This window comes from Geotrypetes seraphini, chromosome 7 (assembly GCF_902459505.1).
Source record: "Geotrypetes seraphini chromosome 7, aGeoSer1.1, whole genome shotgun sequence".
Lineage (NCBI taxonomy): Eukaryota > Metazoa > Chordata > Amphibia > Gymnophiona > Dermophiidae > Geotrypetes > Geotrypetes seraphini.
Window position 1 is genome coordinate 70,227,457 of NC_047090.1, and position 24,155 is coordinate 70,251,611.

At 42.2% G+C, this 24,155-nt stretch overlaps 1 protein-coding gene across 5 annotated transcripts in view; it reads left to right on the plus strand.

Annotated features, from left to right (window-relative positions):
• RECQL (RecQ like helicase) overlaps nucleotides 1–24,155 on the plus strand; it is a 115,181-nt gene that overhangs the window by 71,024 nt on the left and 20,002 nt on the right. For all 5 annotated transcript variants that reach the window (XM_033952267.1, XM_033952264.1, XM_033952263.1 and 2 more), the window contains exons 8-11: nucleotides 700–781; nucleotides 6,889–7,037; nucleotides 7,135–7,252; nucleotides 12,428–12,566. In XM_033952267.1, coding sequence (XP_033808158.1) covers nucleotides 700–781; nucleotides 6,889–7,037; nucleotides 7,135–7,252; nucleotides 12,428–12,566 — 488 coding nt within the window. The remainder of the gene's footprint in view (nucleotides 1–699; nucleotides 782–6,888; nucleotides 7,038–7,134; nucleotides 7,253–12,427; nucleotides 12,567–24,155) is intronic.

Genomic DNA, 24,155 nt, shown 5'->3' on the forward strand with positions numbered 1-24,155 from the left:
ATTAAGAAATAATAACCTCACTTCACAGTCCTTACTGAAGAGAAACACCAGTAAGCAAATCTTACTGCCACTCTTTGTGGCCTGGGGCAAGTAATTTAACCTTACATTGCCTCAGGTAGAAGCTTAGGGCTCCTTTTACAAAGTCCATTCAGTTTCTTTGCCTTACAGATTAGTGCTGTATTCTGTGCTTATGTTTGTACATTTTATAAATATTTACTTAAATCACAACTTCATCCCTACTATGTTTAATTGATACCTGCAAAACACCTGTGTGCAGCTAAAAGCTTTTTCCTGTATATTAACCAGACTTTACATACAGAAAAAGATTTATCAAATTACTGTATACACTATATGATGTATACTGTACCATTTTTTTCCATTATGATGGAATTACTTTAACTTCAATGTATTTTGCTGTATTGGAAGGTAATTTGGCTGCTGTATTTGTGCTGGCAAGAGTAGCAGCACTGTGATGGTTGGCAGTTGGTCACAAAGAGATTATGGGCTCCTTTTACTAAGCTACGCTAGCGGTTTTAGTGCACGCTAGACGCTAACGCCAGCATTGAGCAGGCGTTAGTTCTTGGCATGTAGCGCGGGGTTAGCATGCAGGGTAATGTAGCGCATGCTAAAAACGCTAGCACACCTTAGAAAAAGGAGCCCTATGTCCTATTCTTTAAATATTAATACTTGTTGTTATAGGTTCGGCAAAAACCTTCCATCACTGAGAACTTCATTGAAGATATTCTTAAAATCATCAATAGAAGATACAAAGGGCAATCAGGTAAACAATACAATGGGAAGTATTAACTTATGTTTGTTAGGTTAGATGCAAATAAAGGCCCCCTTTTATCAAGCTGCATTAGGGTCTTTTATAAATTCAAAACCCAAAATTTGTTGAAGAATAAATTAATCCGTGTTCAAATGCAAAAATTCTTCATGAACCGCCAAATATATTGGGAGATCTGCACCAAAGCCTAAAAACAGGGAAAACTATAAATAATTTAAACCAATTTAATATTGCACAATTAATATATTGGAGAGATCACAGCACCTTTTTAATTATTGTGTGTGTTTTTGTACTTTAAATTTTGAACACGTGAGCACAAAGGTCTGGGGATGTAACACGCTTAATTAACTCTTTTTGGTTTAAACAGCTTACAACTCATTCTACAGGGCTTGTCCCGAAAACACTGAGTTGTGTTTAACTGAGGACCTTGCACAATATTAAATTGGTTTAAATTATTTATAGTTTTCCCTGTTTGGGGGTTTGGTGCAGATCTCCCAATATATTAGGGTCTTGTATCATAGACCGCTGCGGTAACAGTGTTGGAGCTTTTACTGCAGCGGTCTGCGATAAAAATGACCATAACACAAGGGGCCCGACATTGATATTCCTGCAAATATGAAGAAACTATAATATTGATATCTTAAATATATTACCTCTAAGGGGGTAATTTTATAAATGTATGAAAGTGTAAGAAATATATGTATAGTTTCCTCTGTGTGTACTTGAATGGCTTTTCACAATTAAAATATGTGTTTATGCCCACAAAACTATATGCTCTTTGGTATGTACAACCATTTTCAGCATTAATTTACTCACATAAATGTGAATTTTCAAAATTATGCATGTAAACAACAAACCTTTCCTACATCAAAAAAATTATTTAGTTCATTCCTGGTAAAATTTCAAGTTTATTTCAGTTTTGATATCCCGCCCATCAAAATATTTCATAGGCAGCTTACAATTAAAAAGTAAGGGCTCCTTTTACAAAGACACGCTAGCGGTTTTAGCGCGTGCTAGCCGCTACCGCCTCTTTTTGAGCAGGCAATGGTTTTTCAGGTAGCGCACGCTAAAAACGCTAGTGCACCTTTGTAAAAGGAGCCCTAAGTAAATAAATAAATAAAAACAATGATGAGACATAATATCACTGTGAGGGAAATAAGGAAAGGAATTCCATTTTAAAAAGTAAAGTTGGGAAGGGAAGGACAATGAGGTATTGGTCTTCCAAACCATTCAGCTGTATCTGGTGAATTACTAAAATCTTGAATTGTGTAAGCATCTGCAAACAGATATGTTTTATGATCCTTTTTAAATTGTGTTAAAAGATTTTTGAAGTCTTAAATTTATTGGCAGAAAGTTCCAGAGTTCAAGACCTTGCACAGAAAAAATGGCACAAAGATGAGTATCGAATATGATTTGGCAAAAGGAAGGAGCAATTAGATGATTTTCGTTAATAGATCTTAAAGTTCAAGATGGATAATAAGGCGTCCGATATCTGCTTAAGTATAGAGGAGTTTCTGCAGCTCGAATTTTGAAAACCAAAAGTAGAATTTTATAAATTATTCTATGAGAAACAGGCAACCAGTGAGCAGTTTTTAGTAGTGGAATTACATTATCAAATTTACGAAGACCAGTAATAAGCTTGATAGCAGTATTCTGAACTAGTCGAAGATGTTTGTGATCCTTAATACCTTTATAAAGAAAATTACAGTAATCCAAATGACTAATTATTTATTCAATTTTCTATATCAGGGGTCTCAAAGTCCTTCCTTGAGGGCCGCAATCCAGTTGGGTTTTCAGGATTTCCCCAATTAATATGCATGAGATCTATGTGTATGCACTGCTTTCAATGCATATTCATTGGGGAAATCCTGAAAACCCGACTGGATTGCAGCCCTCAAGGAGGGACTTTGAGATCCCTGTTCTATACCATTCTTCCAGGAGAGCTCAGAATGGTTTACATCGGGTACTCAAGTGTTTTTCCCTGTCTGTCCCGGCAGGATCACAATCTATTTAATGTACCTAGGGCAGGGGTAGGCAATTCCGGTCCTCGAGAGCCAGCGCTAGGTCAGGTTTTCAGGATATCCACAATGAATATGTATGAGATGGATTTGCATGCACTGCCTCCTTGAGATGCAAATCTATCTCATGCATATTTATTGTGGATATCCTGAAAACCTGACCTGGCTCCGGCTCTTGAAGACTGGAATTGCCTACCCCTGACCTAGGGCAATGGTGGGATTAGATGACTTTCATGAGTCTGGTTGCACTTCCTTCCTTCCTCTCTTTCTGCCTCCTGCACGCTTTCTCTCCTCCACATCTCATTCCCTTCCCCAACCAATATATCTCTCTCTCCCTCCATGAGTCAAACTTTTCTTCCTTTCTCCTCCACCTCTATTGGTAACATTTCTCCCTCTCTCATCTCCCCCCCCCCCCACCCAGATCATGTGAAGGATTTTTCACTACTGCCTACCAGCCCCATGCCCATTTGTCCTTTCACCCCTCTCCAGCACCATTCCACATCTCCCTTCTTCACTATGTCCAACATTCCTTCCCCTTCAGTCTGTCCCTCTGTTCCCTCTCCACCACCATATCCAACATTTCTCCCTCTCATCCTTCTATTCCCCATGCATCTCTACCTCTACTTCTCTCTTTCTCTGTCTCTCCAATTTTCTTCTTCCTTTCCCAATGTGCACCATCTCTTTCTCTCTCACTCACAAACTCATGACCAACAATTCTCATAAGAACATAAGAATTGCCGCTGCTGGGTCAGACCAGTGGTCCATCGTGCCCAGCAGTACGCTCACGCGACGGCCCTCTGGTCAAAGACCAGCGCCCTGAGACTTGCCCTACCTGTGTACGTTCCGGTTCAGCAGGAACTTGTCTAACTCTGTCTTGAATCCCTGGAGGGTGTTTTCCCCTACGACAGACTCCGGAAGAGCGTTCCAGTTTTCTACCACTCTCTGGGTGAAGAAGAACTTCCTTACGTTCGTACGGAATCTATCCCCTTTCAATTTTAGAAAGTGCCCTCTCGTTCTCCCTACCCTGGAGAGGGTGAACAATCTGTCCTTATCTAATAAGTCTATTCCCTTCAGTACCTTGAATGTTTCAATCATGTCTCCTCTCAATCTCCTCTGTTCGAGGGAGAAGAGGCCCAGTTTCTCTAATCTATTCCCTCCCAAGTTAGTGTCCCCTTTCTGTATCCCGAGTTCGTACCCCCCCTTTCTGTCTTTGTCCCAAAATCGTGCTCCTTCCCCCCCCCCAGGTCCTTTCTCCCATTGTCCCAGATCATGTCCCCTCTTTCCCTTACTTGCTTATACAGCACTCGCTTCCTTCAGGGCACTTGTTGCAGGGACGCGCAGGTAGCGATTCACACGCTGCACGTGGCTGACCATAAGCCTTCCCTCTGACATCAAAGAGAAGGTTTCTGGGTCAGCTACATGCAGTGTGAAAAAACCGCTGACATATTCTTCCAAGGGGGCAGGCAGGAAGGAGGGATTCCCCCGGGGGCTTCAGTGGAGGGGGAGTCGGGTAAGAAGGAAGGATCCCCACCAGCGCTCCGTCGGAGGGGGGCGGGCAGGAATATGGGATACCTGGCAGCAGCTTCAGCAGAAGGGGGCAGGGAAAAAGGAATGATCCCCAGCGGCTTTGGCGGAGGGGGGTGGGCAGGCAATATCCTCGATGACAGCCAGTACTGTGTACCCTCAACAAGTGGTTCACATACCCCTAAGGGTACGCGTACCACGTGTTGAGAAACACTGATCTAGTCTGTTTTCCTCTTATAAATACAGTACCCTGCAACCTTCAATTCTTAATGCATTTTCAAGAAAAGTATAATCTTTAGGGTTCTCTTTACTTCTGTTTTTCTGATTGGCGACTTTCTCCAAATCTCTAGGCTGGTTATGAGTAATTCCATTTCATCAGGACAGGCATGTGCCTAGATTCAAACATTAATTAATATTTTTCAAGTTAGATTTTGCCATGGCCAGTCAGCTGCCAGCAGAATGGAATGTGGGAAAGAGGATAGGGATGGGAGGTGTCCAGCAGAAGGGACTGGGCATCCTTCCTGCCGGCAAATTTTCATAGGGGGGTTGTCCGGCAGGAGAGATTTGGGTATCTTTCCTGCTAGAGAACTATCGGGGGTCGCGGCAGGTGCTGAGCAGCAGGAACAATGCATCCCTCCTGCCCCAATCATTTGGGGGGGGTAGTCACGGCGAGTGGCGGGCAGGAGGGACTGTGCATCCCTCCTGCTGAGATCATTCGGGGGGGTTCCAGCAGGAGAGATTGGGCATTTCTTCTGCCACAATCATTCGGGGTTGGGATGTCATGGCAGGGGTTCATAGTCTTAAGTGTGAGAGACAAACGCGCGCCGACAAACGAGCGCCAACAATTCAGCGCAAGACTTCACCATGTCGCAGGAAAACCTTCTTTTAAAGGGCTCTGATGGGGGGTGTTGGTGGGGAACCTCCCACTAAATAGGGATCACGCTGGCGATTGGGGGGGGGTTTGGGGGGTTGTAACCCCACATTATAACATTATACTGGAAACTTAACTTTTTCCCTATTTTTTTAGGGAAAAAGTTAAGTTTTCAGTATAATGTGGGAGGTTACATCCCCCCCACACCCCCAACACAGCAGCGTGAGGCAGCGCGATCCCTATTAAGTAGAGTTGGGGGGGTTCCCCCCCACATCCCCCATCAGAACCCTTTAAAAGAAGGTTTTCCTGCGGCAAGGTAAAGTCTTGCGCTGAATTGTTGGCACGCGTTTGTCTCGCACACTTTTGTCCCGTCACCCACGGCAGGTGTCGGCAGGAGAGATTGGGCATCTCTCCTGCCACGATCATTCAAGGGGTTGCGGTGGGTGTCGGCAGGAGAGAGAGGGCATCTCTCCTGCCACAATCGTTGCTGGGGAGAGGGGTGGGGACGGTTCCACAATTCTCTAACTAGCGTTTATGACAGACGCTGGTTAGAGAATCGTACTTTTAGACGAAGGTCTTCTCTTCTGTAGTCACAAATTATGTGTATTCCACTGACGCAGACAAAATTTCACACTTCCAGATAAGTATGTCCATCAGTGTGTCGAACTTCTTCATAAATGTCTTTCTCATCCAACTTTGCTCCGCCCACAGAAATTTTGCTGGCTTGTTCCCACATGGATTTCAACTTCGCTTTAATCCTAACATGGCTGGTTATAATGGAACCACGGAATTTTGGATTTGCTTTGTACCACTGAGCAAGTAATTCAGTTGTTAGGTCATTGAACAGTTCATCAGTGCTGTAATTTTATCTGTCTTGATCACTGATGTCTCTCAAATACAACGCATATCTATTGAGATCCCTGACAGTTAGCACTTCAGCTACAGGCTGTTCTCTGCCTGATCTAACCAAATGATGTAAATGAGTCCAAACTTGCACTCTCGTTTTTCATTTGTAAATTTTCAGTATTAGAGTTTCGCTATCACATGTTTTCAGCATAGCGTTGTCAATGTGTATGAGAAATTGAAACTAATGTGTTGGTGTCGAGCTTTGTTAGGTGCCATTAACTCATGCTTGAGTCCTAGCGACCTGATGAATTACAGATCTAAAACGAAATTGGTTTTATTCTAGTGGAAAATGCTTCATAAATTTACCTCTTCTAAGTGTAGGTGCTTCATTGAAAGAACTGGCTCTTAGGCATCTATTTTGTAAAATATGCTCATCATAAAATGCATAGAGTCAGTCCAATAAAAAATGGTATTATCTTATTTCCTCTTTTTTTATTTCTATATATTACCATAAAATACACTGTATTTGCACCTGTTATTAGGGACACACACACACCTGCCTCTGAGCAGATATACATGTGGGCATCTACTTCCCTTTGGATATTTTCATAAAGCCAAGTGAGTGCATATGTTGCTTTCATGAAATAGGTGCAACATGTGTGCTTTAAAGTTTTTGAGTTTTCGTAACTGAAATGTATTTAATATTTGTGTGCACAACTGGAGGGTTAATGTGCTCCTTCCATTAAAATTTAAAGTTTTGGCTCATGCAAAGATCTGCTGTTCTTTTCACGAATAATGTCTCTAATTTTAATCAGTTAAAGCTTTTGTTTGTTTTTGCACAGGAATCATCTACTGCTTTTCTCAGAAAGATTCAGAGCAAGTAACTATTTGTTTGCAAAAAAGGGGAATTTCAGCTGGTGCTTATCATGCAAATTTGGATCCCAAAGAGAAAACAAAAGTTCATAAAAGATGGGCTACAAATGAAATCCAGGTTAACAACAATGCATTTCTACAAATATATAAGTACTTAAATAAAAGTATATATCATGTGCACACCCATTTATGCAATTATGATGTATATGTTTTAGGTGGTAGTGGCGACTATTGCATTTGGTATGGGAATTCATAAATCAAATGTGCGGTTTGTAATTCATCATTCGATGAGCAAATCTATGGAGAATTATTATCAAGAAAGTGGACGTGCAGGTACATTTACATCTTCTTATTAAAATGTATGTCTGAAATGAACAAGGCTACTCTACTGCAATAAACAGTACATAACAGGTCTACAAATCAAATATTTTCTTAAAAATCAAAACACCCAAATCCTTGAGTTTCACAGCAAACGCGTAATACATGTTTTATTTCATTAAGGTAATTTCAGTTCATATAAGTTGGAGCATTCAGTTATATCTTTATTTTGGTTGGTTGATGCCAGAAGAGTTGCTGCCATTTCTAAAACTAGCACATGGTTAGCAAAAATTGAGCCTCTTTTAGCTTTCACCCTCTCACTTCATAGAATACCATGGGTTATTTGCACAAAGAGAGAATTTTATAATTGCCTGCCTTACTGAAAGGTACATGTGTACTTTTCACTCCACAGACTTTGCAAGATTTTCAGAGTAAAATAACATGTAGTTTTCCTTTTAAACTTATCCCAGGGAAAATGCATGCAAATGGGTACACCTGCAAATATGGGCATAGTTATGAAAATTCATAAATATGTATAGTTCCAAATCTATCCTAACCAGTTCTCAAGACCACCTCCCCTTAGAGTACATTAAAGTATTTGTGAAATTTAGTCACTGCATGAGTTCTTTTACCCATTTATAAGGGTTAACTATTCAAGCCCATTTCAGTGAGTAAAGGACCCATGCAAATGGCTTTAAAAATTACTCTCTGTGATATTGTATAACTGGTTGCCTACTCTGTGTAACAGAAATGTGCATAAGCTTTTTTTTATATAGAGGGGAACAAATGCATAACTTTCATAGCCATATATTTTAAAAATTATACAGATTTTGGGCCTTTTAACTCATTATATAGCAATTGTAAAAGGGGCAGGTTTGAAGAGAGTAGAAGCAGTATCAGAAGTAATCCATTTAGCAGTGATATTTGGGCTCTAATCATATTGCAGGGAGGGAATTCCAAGATTTTGGTCCTTTCCCTAGAATAAAAATGTTATATTAATCAGGTTTTCTATTCTTCCTTTGCCTGTTCAGTTCAAGGTCGGATTACATTACATGAGGTTGGGTCTTAACCAGGAAGTTACAATGGACAGTTTGGCTTGAACATTCAGTAGGGTTGCTATTACAGGTAGATCAGTACAAATATTAAATCTTTTCCTTACCTCTTATAACCTAATTAATTTTGCAAATGGTATTCTGTTAGTACCTGGAGGATTCTATATGCTAGGTGTTCAATCCCAACCCACAGTCCAGGTGTTGCAGAAATCTACATCTTTTCTGAACACATGCTGCACTCCCCCTAGTGTGAGAAATGGTAAACAAACTTAGTTTTCAATTTCTGCAGGCAGTCTGAGAAGAAGTCTTTTGCTGGTGCTCTGCTTCTGTTTCTTATTTTTCGCTTAAAGTTCATTTCTCAGTGGCTTCAGTGCCTTGAGACCCCCTCCTCTATGGTCCGCTGTCAGAGAAAAGGACACAGTCCTGTAGAGCCAGACTGTAGCTTCACAGAGAAACTCTGGTGGATCTGTGGAGCCAGCCTGCTGTGTGCCACCCTCGTTTAGTGCCCAGGGTCCTTTCATGTGGAGGTCTGCTGGCCGGTGACTCCATCACAGGTTTCTAGTGCAGGCTGTGTGTATCTGGACAGAAACATTCAAGATACTGAAGAGAATAGACTTAGTAGATAAGGACAGGTTGTTCACCTTCTCCAAGGTAGGGAGAATGAGAGGGCATTCTCTAAAGTTGAAAGGGGATAGATTCCGTACAAACATAAGGAAGTTCTTCTTCACCCAGAGAGTGGTAGAAAACTGGAATGCTCTTCCGGAGTCTGTTATAGGGGAAAACACCCTCCAAGGATTCAAGACAAAGTTGAACAAGTTCCTGCTAAACTGGAACCTATGTAGGTGAGGCTGGACTCATTTAGAGCACTGGTCTTTGACCTAAGGGCCGCTGCATGAGTGGACTGCTGGGCACGATGGACCACTGGTCTGACCCAGCAGCAGCAATTCTTATGTTTGTATGAAACCCATCTGAGTTTCAAGGCACAGGCTGCCTTTCCCGCCCCCTACCACATGGCAGATGATCTGTGGGGGTGGAGGTTGAGGTCTCTGGCCGGATGGCAATCTGAAGATCTTCATTCCTTTGCTTTTGGAGCTGTTTCTAAGGCAGAAAAGTCCTTTTTTCTCCACTCAGCTGCAGTAAAACACTGACAGGCAAAGGCATTACAGAGACTGAGTACCTCCCATTATTTCCTATGGGAACTTAGGGGGGGGTGACTTGGAACTCAATTTAAAATCCATTTTTCACAGTTTCTGTGGGTAGGGTTCAGATCCCCCACCAGACTCCAAATCGCTATTTTTATTTTGGGGGGTTGCAATTTTGGGTATGAATTCGCTGACGATGGCCATCTTGGATTTTAATCAATCTTTTTTTCTAAGTCTTATTTCTGCCTCAAAACTCGATTTTATTAAAAATCATTTCAGATGGATTCCCCAGCATCTAATCTCTTGAATTTGTGCCATGATTGTGCCGGATTGCCACCGGATCAGTGTCCGTGTATCATGTGCTGTAGCATGCAGGGGGAAGGGCAGGAACTTCGGATTTGGCCTCCTCCGCGGTCTTACAGGCTGGGGAGCCGACCTGGGTCTGTGACTTTGGGAAAGAATTTCATCCAGCAGTTCTACTGGATTCTGGCGCAAAATGCCAACATTAAGAGTCTGGAGACTCTTGTAGTGGAGCGTGTGTGTCTCAACAGCTTCCTGCCATGGATGCAGGCTGTAACTTTTCGTCAGAATTTATTCAACTTCTCTGGAAAGGGTTTTTTTGTTTTGTTTTCTACGGACTCAGTGTGGCAGGCGGGCATGATGGAGCTGTCTAGGCCTGTTACATCAGTAACAAAGCTTCCTGCTCAAGAGCCCTCTTGTCCGGCCGTGGTAGACCTCGATTGCATCAGTTTCCATTCAGATGTGATGCCTCTGCGGTCTCCTGATTCTGCTATTTTAGATCCGGCTGATACCATTGCTGGGACTAGTTGCCTCGATCGCCCTGCAAGTCCAGATTTGGGGGATGACTCTACGGTTCACAAGCTCTTTCAGCATAGTTGTTTCCTTTCTCACTAATGATGATCTCAAAGAGCTGAAGCTAGATCCTCCTCCTTCCACTTTTCAGTCCTCAGTCCTGGACCATTCTAAGGTGCTGTCTTCCTTTTTTCTAGCTCATCCTCAGCTTCTTGGGCTGCTTTAAGCATAGTGGGACTCTCCAGAAAACTCTTTTCAGTCTTCTAAAGCTTTGTTGAAGCTTTATCCATTGGCACCTGAATGTCAGCAGGTTTTAGAACAGCCTAAAATGGATTCCGCTGTGGTGCAAGTGATCAGGTGAACAGCCCTCTCTAGTGATGGGGGTGTGATGCTTAGGGATTCTTGGGATTGTAGAATGGACATTATGTTGAAAAAGATTTATGAAGTGGCGACTTTGGGGCTGAAAGAGGTGGTAGCCGCTTCCTTTATGGCGCGTGCCTGTCATTCCAGATTACAAGGAGCATCCTCTGCGGAACTTCCTTCTTGTCCACCATTGATCATGGATGGGGTGGATTATGTAGCAGACGCCCTTTATGATCTCATTTGATTTCTTGGCAAAGTCTCAGCTTATACACTATCTATGCATTGGACTCTTTGGGTCTGTAATTGGTCAGGGGACACCTCCTCTAAGGCTACTCTCAGCAAACTTCCTTTCAAGGGCTAGCTCCTCTTTGGTAAAGGCCTGGACGACTTTATGACTACTGAGGCTGAACGCCATCCTAAGTCTCTCCCTGTAAATCAGTCTTGACAGCCAGTGTGAGGGGATTGTGGTAATTTTTGTTCCTTCCACAGGTTTCGTCAGGGCTCGGCAGGCTGTTCCTCTCACAGATACTCCCAGGGCTATTGCAACAATTCCAATTCCAGGCAACCTCAGGCCTCTAACTCCCAAGCAGCGGCTGCTCCTAAGAATACCCAGCAACGCCAGGAGTCAGTCGGAGCTTCCTCGAATTCAGGTCCAACAAAAACACCTTCTTTGATTTTTGATTTCACTTTTCTCGAACCAAACATACTTCTTAGGTGCTGAAACGCATTACCATTTCTAACCATTGCCACTGTGTTAATCGGGAATAGTGCAGCACACATGTGGTGCCCACACTTTATCTTGGTCACCAACTTTACAGCCACAATAATGCGTGTATGCACTTTGAAGTCTGCTGGACAGATTCGCTGATCTTGTGTAGTAAATTGTCCACAGATAACAGAAATTATCAGGATGGTTAACACAACCTTGTCTGTTCATAATTATAATATCTTAATCAAAAACAAACAAAATATAAAAATTCACAGGTAGAAAAAGCAGCATAATCACTTTTTAATATAAACTTACGAATTACTGGTATATGTGATCGATGAGCTGTCCTGAAATGCAATATTGTGTTACAGAAACAGTAGCATACCAACGCTTCACAGTAGCGTTATTGATGAAAATGATATAAATATAAACTGGCGCATAACACAGGATGTGATGGACGAAAACTTTTTTCAGATTTAGAGTCAGCATGTGGCCCTTGTAAAGGTATAGGTGACAAAACTCCAGCAGCAAAATGCTTGTTCACCAGAGTACCACCTTTTTACCATCACATCATATTACCAACACCCCAGGGGTGGTTGGTGCAGATTTACCTGGTTTGATTAGCAGTGTATGGAACACCTGTTGTGAGAGAAGTACATGGATTACTTTCCATTAAAAATGTGAAAATAGTTTTCTCATAAAAACATTTTACCAACCATATTGGTAGTTCAATTGTTTAGTTTCTTTTTGCTGTAAGGTAAACCTCAGCAATGTGACCTGTTACTTCTGTTTGCCTTTGGAGCAAACTAGGTTGATTTTCTGTAATGGTTATCTATGGACAGCAGGATATCGGCCAATGTGTGCTCCCTCTTTAGCTGGCTACTTTTAACGGTGTCTGTAAGACTGAGGCGTGCTCGCAGGGAATTCCATACATTCAAGAAACAGCTGCTCTGCGTTGTCACTCATTTGTTTGGCTGCTTATCCTACCGTCTATGGAGAATGCCTGTTACAGGTAAGCAACTTTAGTTTTCTACCTTATTATTCACAAGTACTTCTTTGCAACAATATTTTTAATATTAGGAAGTCTAAATTATTTTCGATATTGTTTTAGGTCGCGATGACCAGAAAGCCGACTGCATTTTATATTATGGGTTTGCAGACTTATTCAGAATAAGCGCAATGGTAGTAATGGAGAATGTGGGACAAAAGAAGTTGTATGAAATGGTGTCATACTGCCTCAATCTGAATGGGTATGTTAATACTTAATCTATAGGCTGTTAAATTTGCAAGTATTCCATATGTTGCAATTCTTTTTGTTGAGCTACACTTTAACTGAAGGAGCAGATTTCTCTTTTATTTGAATCTAGTAAGCAAGCAAATTTGTTCAAATGCTATCCAAGACACTCCAATTTATCATATGGAGCATCAAACTTTTTTTTTTCCTTACTCCTCTCACCCCCTCTATATTTAAGGGGCCCTTTTAATAACCTGTAATGTTTACACTTATTGCGTATTAAGTGCAAAACCTGTGCGTTAACTGTTGGGAGCACAGTTAGCACAAGAAAACAATCTACCATGTGGTATGAGTATTGACAACATAGATGCATGAGAAACGGCAAGAGCGCGTACTGCAGTAGGCACCGTTTCTAGAATCAGGCCCTAATTGACCATTTGTTAGCTGCAGATGCAGTCTCTACTCATTTCCTACTCTGTAACAACTGTGCAATTAGTTAAATGAATTAGTGCTTGCTGTCAAGCCAGTGTGGTAATGATGTAACTGTGCTCTAACAGTTACTGTGTTGTTTACATACTAAGGCGGCGTTTCTATAAATTTTTGCACTTAAAATGAGGCACCAAAGGGATATGCTTGGCACCAATTCTATAGTGGATTAAGGGTGTGTAAGCTATTATAGACCACTGTTCTTCAACTGCCAGTCCGCAGAAAATTCCTGCCGGTCTGCACAGGGCCGGCGAAATCGACGCCGTTAAATTTCCTGCCCCTGTGGTGTTGGCGGAAATCTGCTGTTCCTCCCAGCCTCGAGCGATCAAGACAGGCTGCCGACGTCGGGCATTCCCCCTATGCGGAAACAGGAAGTTGAAACAAAATAGGTGGGACTCAGAGAGGGAAGGTCCTGACGTCGGCAGCCTGTCTTGGTCAGCGTGTGCGGGGGGGGGGGGATCAGCGTGTGGATTGGGGCCATCAGCAACGTCTGTGCTGAGAGTCTGCCCACGTACAGGATGCAGCAGGTAGGGGCCTCTGGCTCGTCTTAGGCGGCAGGGCCTGCGGTGCAAAGCTGTTTTTGTCGGCTTGGAGGGGGCCGCGAATGTGCAGGGCACGCAGGAGTAAGATCATGGGGAGCCTTTGATAGTGGCTGTCTCCCCTCCCAGAAGATCTCATACTTACCAGGGTAATGATTCACTTCTTCAACTTCCCCTTTCCTCGGAGGCGGCAAAGAACCCAAGGCTGCCTAAGGAAATCACTGCTGCAGGCAAGTACTGAGATCTGCTGGAAGGAGAGGAAGCCACTGTTGGAGGCTGGGAAGCTGCTGGATAAAGGGAGAGCTGCTACTGGACCTGGAGGGAGGTAGAAGGAGAGATGCTATTGGGAGGGGAGGAGGGAAAGGGATGGGAAGAGAGTTAATGTTGGATAGGGGGGGAGGAGGGAAGGGAGAAGGAAAAAAAGGAAGGAAACAGCTGGCAGGGAGATTACATGAGGGGAAAGGGGTCAGGGTGGAATGGAGAGATCAGATGAGGGAAAGGGGAGAGAAAGAGGAATGAGAAAGTAGCGAGAGATTGATGCTGGAAAGGGGTCAGCAGAGAAATAAGAGAGGGATAAAGATGCTAGATCTGGTGTAGGAGAGATAAAAATGAAGAAAGCAGTGAAGCTGTAATGAATGATGTAAAAAGGAGAGGAGGCACAGGCTGGATGGAAAGGGGAGAGGGGCATAGAAAGAAGTCAAATACATATGGAAGGGAGAGAGGGTAGACAGTGGATGGAATGGGCAGATGCTGGATTGAAGAGACAGGGCAGATGCTGGAAAGAAAAGAGTGAAAAAAAGATGAAAGCAGAGACCACAAAAGGTATAAAAAAAATAATTTTATTTCTATTTTGTCATTAGAATATATCAGATTTGAAATATATATCCTGCTAGAGACATAACTGGGGACTGCAAAGCCCAGGCAGTGCTTCTTTAGCTTCCAGCTGGCTTAGGACTCTCTCTGACCAGAGGGCATTCTCCTAACACTAATCCTGTCATGTGTGACTGCAGTATTCTGTTAGCATGATATTTCTGTGTAGCATTCTGTAATAACTTGGCTTGTTCAGTTTTCTTGATAGTAGAGGGTATATATGTGAAGGGGAGGGGAGACAGGGGTTTTGTTGGTCCTTGCTCTGAATATTTATATTTATAAAATGACAATTGTACAGAATAGTGTTTCTTTTTATACTTTAATAAAATACATTCAATATAAAATCATAACTGAGGCTTGTGCGGATGGGATCAGATGGTTTGTGGGGACCGGACTTGTGGAGACGGGGCGGAAATGTGTTTTTTAATTTCGGTCTTAGTAGTTTGCCGGTCCACAAAATAATTATTTTATTTCTGCCAGTCCACAGGTGTAAAAAGGTTGAAAAACTTTGTTATAGAATACTATGTTATAGAATACTAGCGAAAAGCCACATTGGTGCGCCAAAAGAAGGTTGTGCTCTTTTACGACATGCATAAGTGAGCTGCCTAGGTGCTCTAAGTTGTGCACATGCTTTGCTCACATATATGCCCCGCTGACATCTGGAATGACAGGCACACTAAACAATTTAGGGCCACTATTAATAGAAAGAATAGCACCTACCGCTTAGGCATGTAACTGCTGGTTATTGGCATCAGTCACTTGTGTACGTGCTTCTTTTCTACAAACCGGGCACCTACTACTTGCACTTATTACATTACATTAATGTCTTCTATCCCGCCAATACCTTTCAGTTCTAGACGGTTTACAACAAGAAATTAGCCTGGGCATTCCCAGGGAGATTACAAGATTGATAGCTATAGTTTGAGTCAGGATCTGGGAATGGTCGATACGGTTTGGTTGGATCATTTGACAAATTCTTGAATAGTATGGTTTTCACTTCTTTTCTGAATGTTTTGTAGTTGGGTGTCATGGTCAACAGATTTGAGAGGTGGTGGTCTATTTTCGCTGCTCTGGTGGCTAGTAGACCGTCAAATTTTATTTATTTTTTTGCTTTGCATGCCTTTGATTGGGGGGTAGGTAAAGTGTGCTTGAGTTCTCCTTGGTCTGGATGTATTTTTCCAGATTTGGCGGTTGATCAGATAGCTTGATCCATTTCCATTTAGGGCTTTGAATAGGGTGCAGTAGAATTTGTGTTGTATGCATGCTTGTACTGGGAGCCAGTGTGAGTCTTGGAAAGCTGAGGTAATGTGGTCGTATTTTTTCAGCGAGTATATTACTCTTAGGACTGTATTTTGGACTGTTTGTAATTGTTTTAACATGTTGGCAGGGTATGACAGGTAAAGTATGTTACAGTAGTCCAGGAGTCCTAGGATTAGTGCTTGTATTATGAGTTTGAATTGTTCGTTGTTGAAGTATTTTCGGACTATCTTCAGTTGCGCATGGTTTCAAATGCCTTCTGAACTGTTTTGCTAATTTGAAGTTGCATGATGCAGTCTTTGTCTATCATTATTCCCAGCAGTTTTAGGTTGGGTTGTAAGGGATATGTGATGGAGTTTATTTCTAGGTTTGTTATGGTTGGGGTTTTGTTTCTTTCTAGAAGTAAGAATTTGGTTTTGTCTTGGTTCAGTTTTAATTTGTGGTCTCTCATCCATTTTGACACTGTTTCTAGTGCATTTTGAAACTGTTTCTATCTATAGGTCCAAGAAAACAGCAAGGCGAGAATGGTTATAAAAGATTTTACGAGTGGTACTTGACTCCGACCAGGTTGTCCCAGATGTTTCCAGCTATCTCGGATCAGTGTTGGCGGGGTTGTAGAACACGAGGCACTTTTTTACACATCTGGTGGTCCTGCCTGAAGATCAAGGCATTTTGGACTTTGATTTTACAAACTTTGACAGCCATTTCTTCTGTTATATACCCATAGCGGGCGGAATTTTGTCTATTGCATGCTCGTCCATTGGGGGTGCCTTGGAGGGTCCATAAATTCATTATATCCTTGTTTGTAGCAGCTAAGGTGGTGGTGGCCCACCATTGGAAACAATCATCTGTTCATCCGTTCTAGAAATATTGGGGAAATTGAACTTTATTTGCTTGATGTCTAAGTTAACAGCTTTTAAATATGGTCGATTTGGCCTATTTATCTCAAGAAAGATATAGTGGAGCTAGAAAAGGTTCAAAGAAGAGCGACCAAGATGGTAAAGGGGATGGAACTCCTCTCGTATGAGGAAAGACTAAAACGGTTAGGGCTCTTCAGCTTGGAAAAGAGACAGCTGAATCTTGAGTAGAGTAAAACGAGTACAAGTGGATCGATTTTTTTTTACTCCATCAAAAATTACAAAGACTAGGGGACACTCGATGAAGTTACAGGGAAATACTTTTAAAACCAATAGGAGAAAACTTTTTTTCACTTACAGAATAGTTAAGCTCTGGAATGCGTGGCCAGAGGATGTTGTAAGAGCGAATAGCGTAGCTGATTTTAAGAAAGGTTTGGACAAGTTCCTGGAGGAAAAGTCCATAGTTTGTTATTGAGAAAGACATGGGGGAAGCTACTACTTGCCCTTTATCGGTAGCATGGAATATTGCTACTCCTTGGGTTTTGTCCACAAAAACTCCACTCCAATAATAAACAGTACAAAGCAACACCAGAGAACACAACCCTCACCCGCCCCTGGCTCAAAAGAACAAATCAAGAATACCAAATAAAGAGAGAAGAAGGATATAAAAGCACAAAGGGATAATACCCTGTATATCAAGAATCAGCAAGACCTCTCCAAGTTATATATGAGTCCCAAATCTTATGAAACATAAGAATAGCCTTACTGGGTCAGACCAATGGTCCATCAAGCCCAGTAGCCTGTTCTCATGGTGGCCAATCCAGGAGTACATGAACAAAACCCATGGAGTAGCAATATTCCATGCTACCAATAAAGGGCAAGCAGTAGCTTCCCCCGTGTCTTTCTCAATAACAAACTATAGACTTTAGCCACCACCTTAGCCGCTACAAACAAGGATATAATGAATTTATGGACCCTCCAAGGCACCCCCCCCAACGGACGAGCATGCAATAGACAAAATTCCGCCCGCTATGGGTATATAACAGAAGAAATGGCTGTCAAAGTTTGTAAAATCAAAGTCCAAAATGCCTTGATCTCCAGGCAGGACCACCAGATGTGTAAAAAAGTGCCTCGTGTTCCACAACCCCGCCAACACTGATCCGAGATAGCTGGAAACATCCGGGACAACCTGGTCGGAGTCAAGTACCACTGGTAAAATCTTTTATAACCATTCTCGCCTTGCTGTTTTCTTGGACCTATAGATAGAAACAGTGTCAAAATGCACTAGAAACAGTGTCAAAATGGATGAGAGACCACAAATTAAAACTGAACCAAGACAAAACCAAATTCTTACTTCTAGAAAGAAACAAAACCCCAACCATAACAAACCTAGAAATAAACTCCATCACATGTCTAAACTATAAATCAGATTTTTTTTTTCAAGTGTAATACACCAATACCACCTAATAATATGCTAATGCCAGATCAAGTATATCTCTGAAAGAAACTCTATTAGAGACTATGGATCTCAAGTGCCCGCAGCTGTTTGCCAATAATAATAATAATAACTTTATTTTTGTATACCGCAAATACCACAAAATAGTTCAGAGCGGTTCACAATGTAAGAGAATGTACATATACAGCGAAGATACAGAGAATCAATTATCACAATGTCAGGGACAAAACAGTTCAGAGCGGTTCACAATGCAATAGACTATACATATACAGCGAAGATATAGAGAATCAATTGTGACGATGTAAGGGACTGTACATATACAGCGAAGATATAGAATCAGTTGTCAAGTATAATGGTCATCAGTTTCAATTACAGGAGAGTACCGAGAGAGGAAGGAGAGGCTGAAGGAAAGGGAGTAATAGGATTGAGGGGTAGAACCAGCCTGGACTAATAACCTGTCTACAGGCTATCATCGGTCCAAAATGTCTCCTTTTGAGTTCTAATTTTTGATTTAATTTTACAGAAAGATACTATTGTTCCTTAAATGTAATTGCGTTTCAGAAGGCTTCCTTTAACGGCTAGAATATGCTGAGGTAGCATTAAAAGTATTTGAAATCGCAAAACATCAATTTCCTGAAGAAGCTCTCTTTACACCCTGAGAGTGAAACGGAGATCTTCCTTTTTTAAGTATTATATACAACTACTATAAGCAAGAGGCCTAATAGGGACATAAGTATATACACATAAGTTAAATTTAGTAAGTGTTCTTAGAGGCAATTACATTTAAGGAACAATAGTATCTTTAAATAAAATAAAAAATTAGAACTCAAAAGGAGACATACAGGTTATTAGCCCAGACTGGTTCTACCGACAAATAGCTGCGGGCACTTGAGATCCATAGTCTCTAATAGAGTTTCTTTTACAGACATGCTTGATATGGCATTAGCCTATTATTAGATACTTATGTCTAAAGACTATCTTTCAGAGTCTTTGATTAGCAGGATGCTGCCCATCTGCACTATGGGTTAGTATCCAGTTGATTTGTATTCCATGTTGTTTATGTATATTAAAATAAAGATGTATTGAAATAGCCCAATGTTGTGTTTGACGTTGTCTATGTAATATACACCATCAATCCACAACGGCATATAATAAACTTCAAAGTGCCTAATTTCTAAGCAATCTTTTTTTCAGATAGCACATTTCTAAGTACCTCTATGGTCTTCAGTTCCAGCCAACCACCAGCCAAATTATTTGAAGGCTTGTTTCTCTCTGGCTTTTATTCATCATCAGACCTTAGTTTTTTTAAAAGTGCTTGTGCTCTATACTCTGTGTTTTGTGCAAGTCAATAAGCTTTTCTTATACAACTTTAAAACTTTTGTACTTAGCTTTAGCTATTTCTTCATTCTTTTTTTGAACCTCAGGAAGGACCTTAAGGTTCAACCAGTTTCGCCCAAAGGCTTTTTCAAGAACGGGTCTCCCCTTTTGTTTTGCTCCACAGCATCCCGATGTAACCAGTTTCGCCCAAAGGCTTTTTCAAGAACGGGTCCCCTACAAATAAGAGGCAAGAGTAAATGCATCTGTTTCATTGTTCTAAAACTTTAAACTAATCCCTCACTATTTTAGCAGTTCTAGTTTTAGAAGTAAAATTACCCCTTTTGTTTTGCTGCACAGCATCCCGACATGTGTTCTTCTTTGTAAAGATGGCCGCGGCATTTTTTAGTTCTGTTTAAATCTGGTGACTCATTAACTACCTCACTGATGACATCAGTTCAGTGGGAGGAGCCTAAACTAGTGTCATCCATTCTATTTCTAAATTTAATCCTTCTGGATGTACCGTATTCAGAGTGTATATCCAGCGTTGTTCTTTGAAATTTAATCTGTTCTCAATGTAACCACCCTCCCACCCTTCTTTTATACAATCTATGACCCTCCATCTTAAATCATCTATGGTGTGAGCTTTTTCCATCCAGTGCTGGACTAGAGGTGCCTGGATGCTCTCTGTAGCTATATGTGACTTGTGTTCATTTAGTCTAATGTGCACTGGTCTACTACTTCTCCCCACATATATGAGCCCGCATGGGCATGTGATGGCATAAACTACATTATGAGATTTGCATGTAGTTAGCATACAAGCTTTAATCTTGATGTCTCTGTTGGGAGGATTCCACATATAGCCCTCAATAGTTTTTGTGCACCATTGACAACGGCCGCATCCGACTTGATTGCCATCCTCTCGGTCATAACTAGCTTCCTTATACCTATACTTGGAAAGGCGCTCCCCTAAATTCTGTCCTCTGTTGAAGGCAATCATATGAAATTTTTCCTCAGAAGTAGGTATCAATTGGAGTATATGCCAATGTTGTCGAAAGCTTTTAATTAAGCTATAAGATAAATCATAGTATGGAAGTACACATGCCATCTTATCTTCTGCCGTCTGAGGTTGATCCTGGAGAAGTAATTCGTGGTTGGCGTATTTTGCTCTGATAAAAGCTAAGTACAAAAGTTTTAAAGTTGTATAAGAAAAGCTTATTGACTTGCACACAACATAGAGCAGTGTTTTTCAACCTTTTTTGGGCAAAGGCACACTTGTTTCATGAAAAAAATCACGAGGCACACCACCATTAGAAAATGTTAAAAAATTTAACTCTGTGCCTATATTGACTATATATAAAGTAATTCTCTTGAATAGGAATCAAATAAACACAAAGAAAGTATTTTATAATTACTTTATTATGAAATACTAAGTAAACAGAATAGTGAAAAATTATAAAATACTTTATTCAGTGCGAAACCTGGGCCTGTTTGGCTGAACACAAAGCTGATATTCTGGCTGGAATCGAAGAAAGACACACACGTAGCTCTTCGTCAACAGCCGTTCCCTTCACCGCCCTGTCACCGTCACCGCCATCCCTTTCACCGCCCCGTCACCGCCACTGCCATCCCATTCACCGCCCCGTCACCGTCCCCGCTGCATCCATATAAGCCTTAGTACTGTAATATTTAGCTTATTCCTTTCTTATAAATCAAAGTTCCTGCTGCTGAACTAGAGAAAGAGATGTTCAGCTGGCAGGGCTTTGTTTATAAATTTTTATCAACACAACTAATATACTATTTTATCCTAAAGCAAAAAATAAATAAATAAATAAATATAATTTTTTTTTCTACCTTTGTTGCCTTCTCATTCAATTCCTTCCATCCACTGTGTGTCTTCTCTCTACGTCTTCCATTTGCTGTTACTGTGCCTCTCCCTTCACCCCCCCCCCCAATTGGTCTAGCACCCATCTTCTTCCCTCCGCTCCCCCATAGTCTGGCATCTGTTTTCTTCCCACTCTGTCTTCCACATTTCCCTTCGGGGTCTGTTCCTCTCCACCCTCCTTCAATGTCTGTCCTATTCCTTTCCACCACCACCCTTCCCTCCCTCCTTTACCATCTGTTCCTTTCTACTACCCTTCAGCTCCACTCACGTGGCTTATCTATCTACCTTCCTCCCTCTTATTTTCATGGCACGTTACAATGTAATTTGTGCAAGCCACTGGAGCCTGCGAGCTCGGTCCCTGTCCCATCCCCACAAACCATCTCGCTTCTGTGCTCCTATTTTCTCCATTTCTAATATCTCCCCTATGTATCTGTCATTGCCCCCCCCCCCTGTGTCCATATACCACCCCCATGGCATGTCCCCTTTATGTCTCTGTCCCTATGCCCCATGCACATAATTTCCCCTCTTTCTGTTACCTTCCTGTGTCCAGATTTCCCCTATCTTCCTCTTCCATACCAGTGTGTCTCTTCTTTTCAACCCCATCTAGCTTTTTTCCCTCTTTCTTCCCCCCCCCCTGCTTCTAGCATCTGGCTCACCTGCCTGTCCTTCCCTTTCTTTCCTGCTGTGGGTTTTTCTTTCCGTCTTCATCCCTTGGTCCAGAATCCTTTTCCCTTTCACTCCCTCCTTCCAATTTGAGCCGGGAACACGAGCGATCGCACGGTCCCCGCAGCCACCACTCGCCTGCCCAATCGATCCTACTGTTTAGCCAGCTCTCTCCCTTCGCCTCACCTTAGTTTGTAGGTTTTGTTTTTCGGCGACATGCACGCTTTCCCAAAGAGCTGCGCACGCGCGGCTGCTCAGTGTTCAATCTTCTGCTCTGCTGCAACTTCCTGTTTCCGGTTGCGTCAGAGCAGAAGATCGAAACTGAACAGCAGCGGGGACCGGGGGAGTCTCATGGGAGCGCGTGCGGGACCCGGCCTGAGGCCTAATCAGTGTCTGCACCGTACAGCACACCAGGCAACATCTCGCGGCACACTAGTGTGCCTCGGAACAGCGGTTGAAAAACACTGGACTAGAGGATGACTAGAGGATTCATCAACGTTCCCGTCCCTGCGGAAAACTGCAGGAAAGCATCCCCATGTCATTCTTTGAGGAGAGAAGGAAGAATTCGAGTATGAATGGGCCAAGCCACTGACCCTCAAGCCTTGAATTGAAGAATGCTAGTGTAGAAGGGCAGAGGTTAAGATAAACACTAAAGAATGACACGGGATTGTTTCGTATGGATGTCTTAAGAAATTATTCAAGCCTTTTTAAAACACTGCTAAGCTGATTTCACCACATTCTCTGGCAATGAATTCCAGAGTTACATTGTGTGAATAAATATTTTCTCCAGTTTGTTATAAATCTACTACGTAGATGTTAAAGAGAAAAGTTAACTGTGGTGATCCTTGTGGGACTCCACATTTTGTTTGCCAGAGAGTCAAGCAATCATCTAACTTTTGAACTTTGTAGGATCTTTTGGCAGAGATATGAGAAGACTACTGTTTCAGTCAAACCTGAATCCATTCAGATGGCCTATTTCTTCAGACAGTTGTCCAGACATCAGTCACCCAACTGGGACCCGCGTGATGCTGTGGGGGGGAGGGGGGAGGAGGAATGCACTTGGGCCCCGATCCAAGTTAAATACTGCCACGAGGGCTGCACATCCTGCATTCAAGCCCACTGTAGATGAAACTTGGGGCAAGCTGCTCCCAAGGGAATGGTCACTGAGCCTCCAAAATGTATGTGCAGGCTGGCCACACAGAAATCCTGCAAAACAGGTGTCTGCGGACTACAGTCCTCTCCCTTGAGCATCTGTGTCTTCTCGCAGCCACAGATGTCCTGAACAACTGGGAGCTTCTGCAGCACCAAAAGCCTCGCGATCAGCTCAAAGAAATCCAAAGGAAAAAAAGAAGAAACATGAGCAGAAGAGATATGCAAAAATTGTTGATAAAGCACACAAACTTGACTGGGCACAGAAGTTGTCATTTCTGCGAGTCCAGTGCTAGGGACTATTCCACAACAGAGCGGGCCTCTAAGATATATACCAGGCATTGACCACTATAAGTTCCACCCATTTCAGGGCACAATTAGGTGCCAATAATTGGCGTAACTGTTGGCTCCTACCTTTAGATGACTCAATGTTGATTTACATTCATATTCTAGAACAGAATCTTGGCATCCAGATGCCATTATAGGAATTGGGGTGCTTGAATCGTGGCAACAATGTATAGAATTGCTACCTTAGTGACCCATGAGTTGGCATGCCTTGTGTTTATCAGTCAGCCTGGGAATATCCTCAAACTTTAATGCTTCATAGTAGAGAATGACACGGGGACAAATTTTTCCCCATCCCCGCAGGAACTCAATTTCCCCATCCCGCCCCTGTAAGCTCTGCCTTAACTGCACAAGCCTCAAACGCTTATGATTTTAAAGTGTTTAAGGCTTGTGCAGATAAGGACAGAGCTTGCAGGAAACAAACTCGCCGGGATGGGAAAATGAGTTCCCTTGTGTCATTCTCTACTTCATAGCTAGATGTCAGCCGAGGTACAGCATCAAACAGCAGTTATGAGGTAGACAGGATTTACCTGGTTTATACTGGAACGTCAGCCCATCCTCTGAGCCCTCTGTGGAGCCAGAGTTAGCATCTGCTCCTTCATCTTCAAAAAGGTTTTCTGTGCCATTATGTACAGGCTCTGCTTCCTGCTCTTCATTCTCTTCCACAGCCTTTGTTTTTTTAACATCAGAAATGTCTTTTTCTGGGTGAAAACCATGGCTTAAGTTATCCTGCTCAGATTCAAGCACTTTGTCACTTGAAAACTCTTCTTCCACTTTAGGCTGA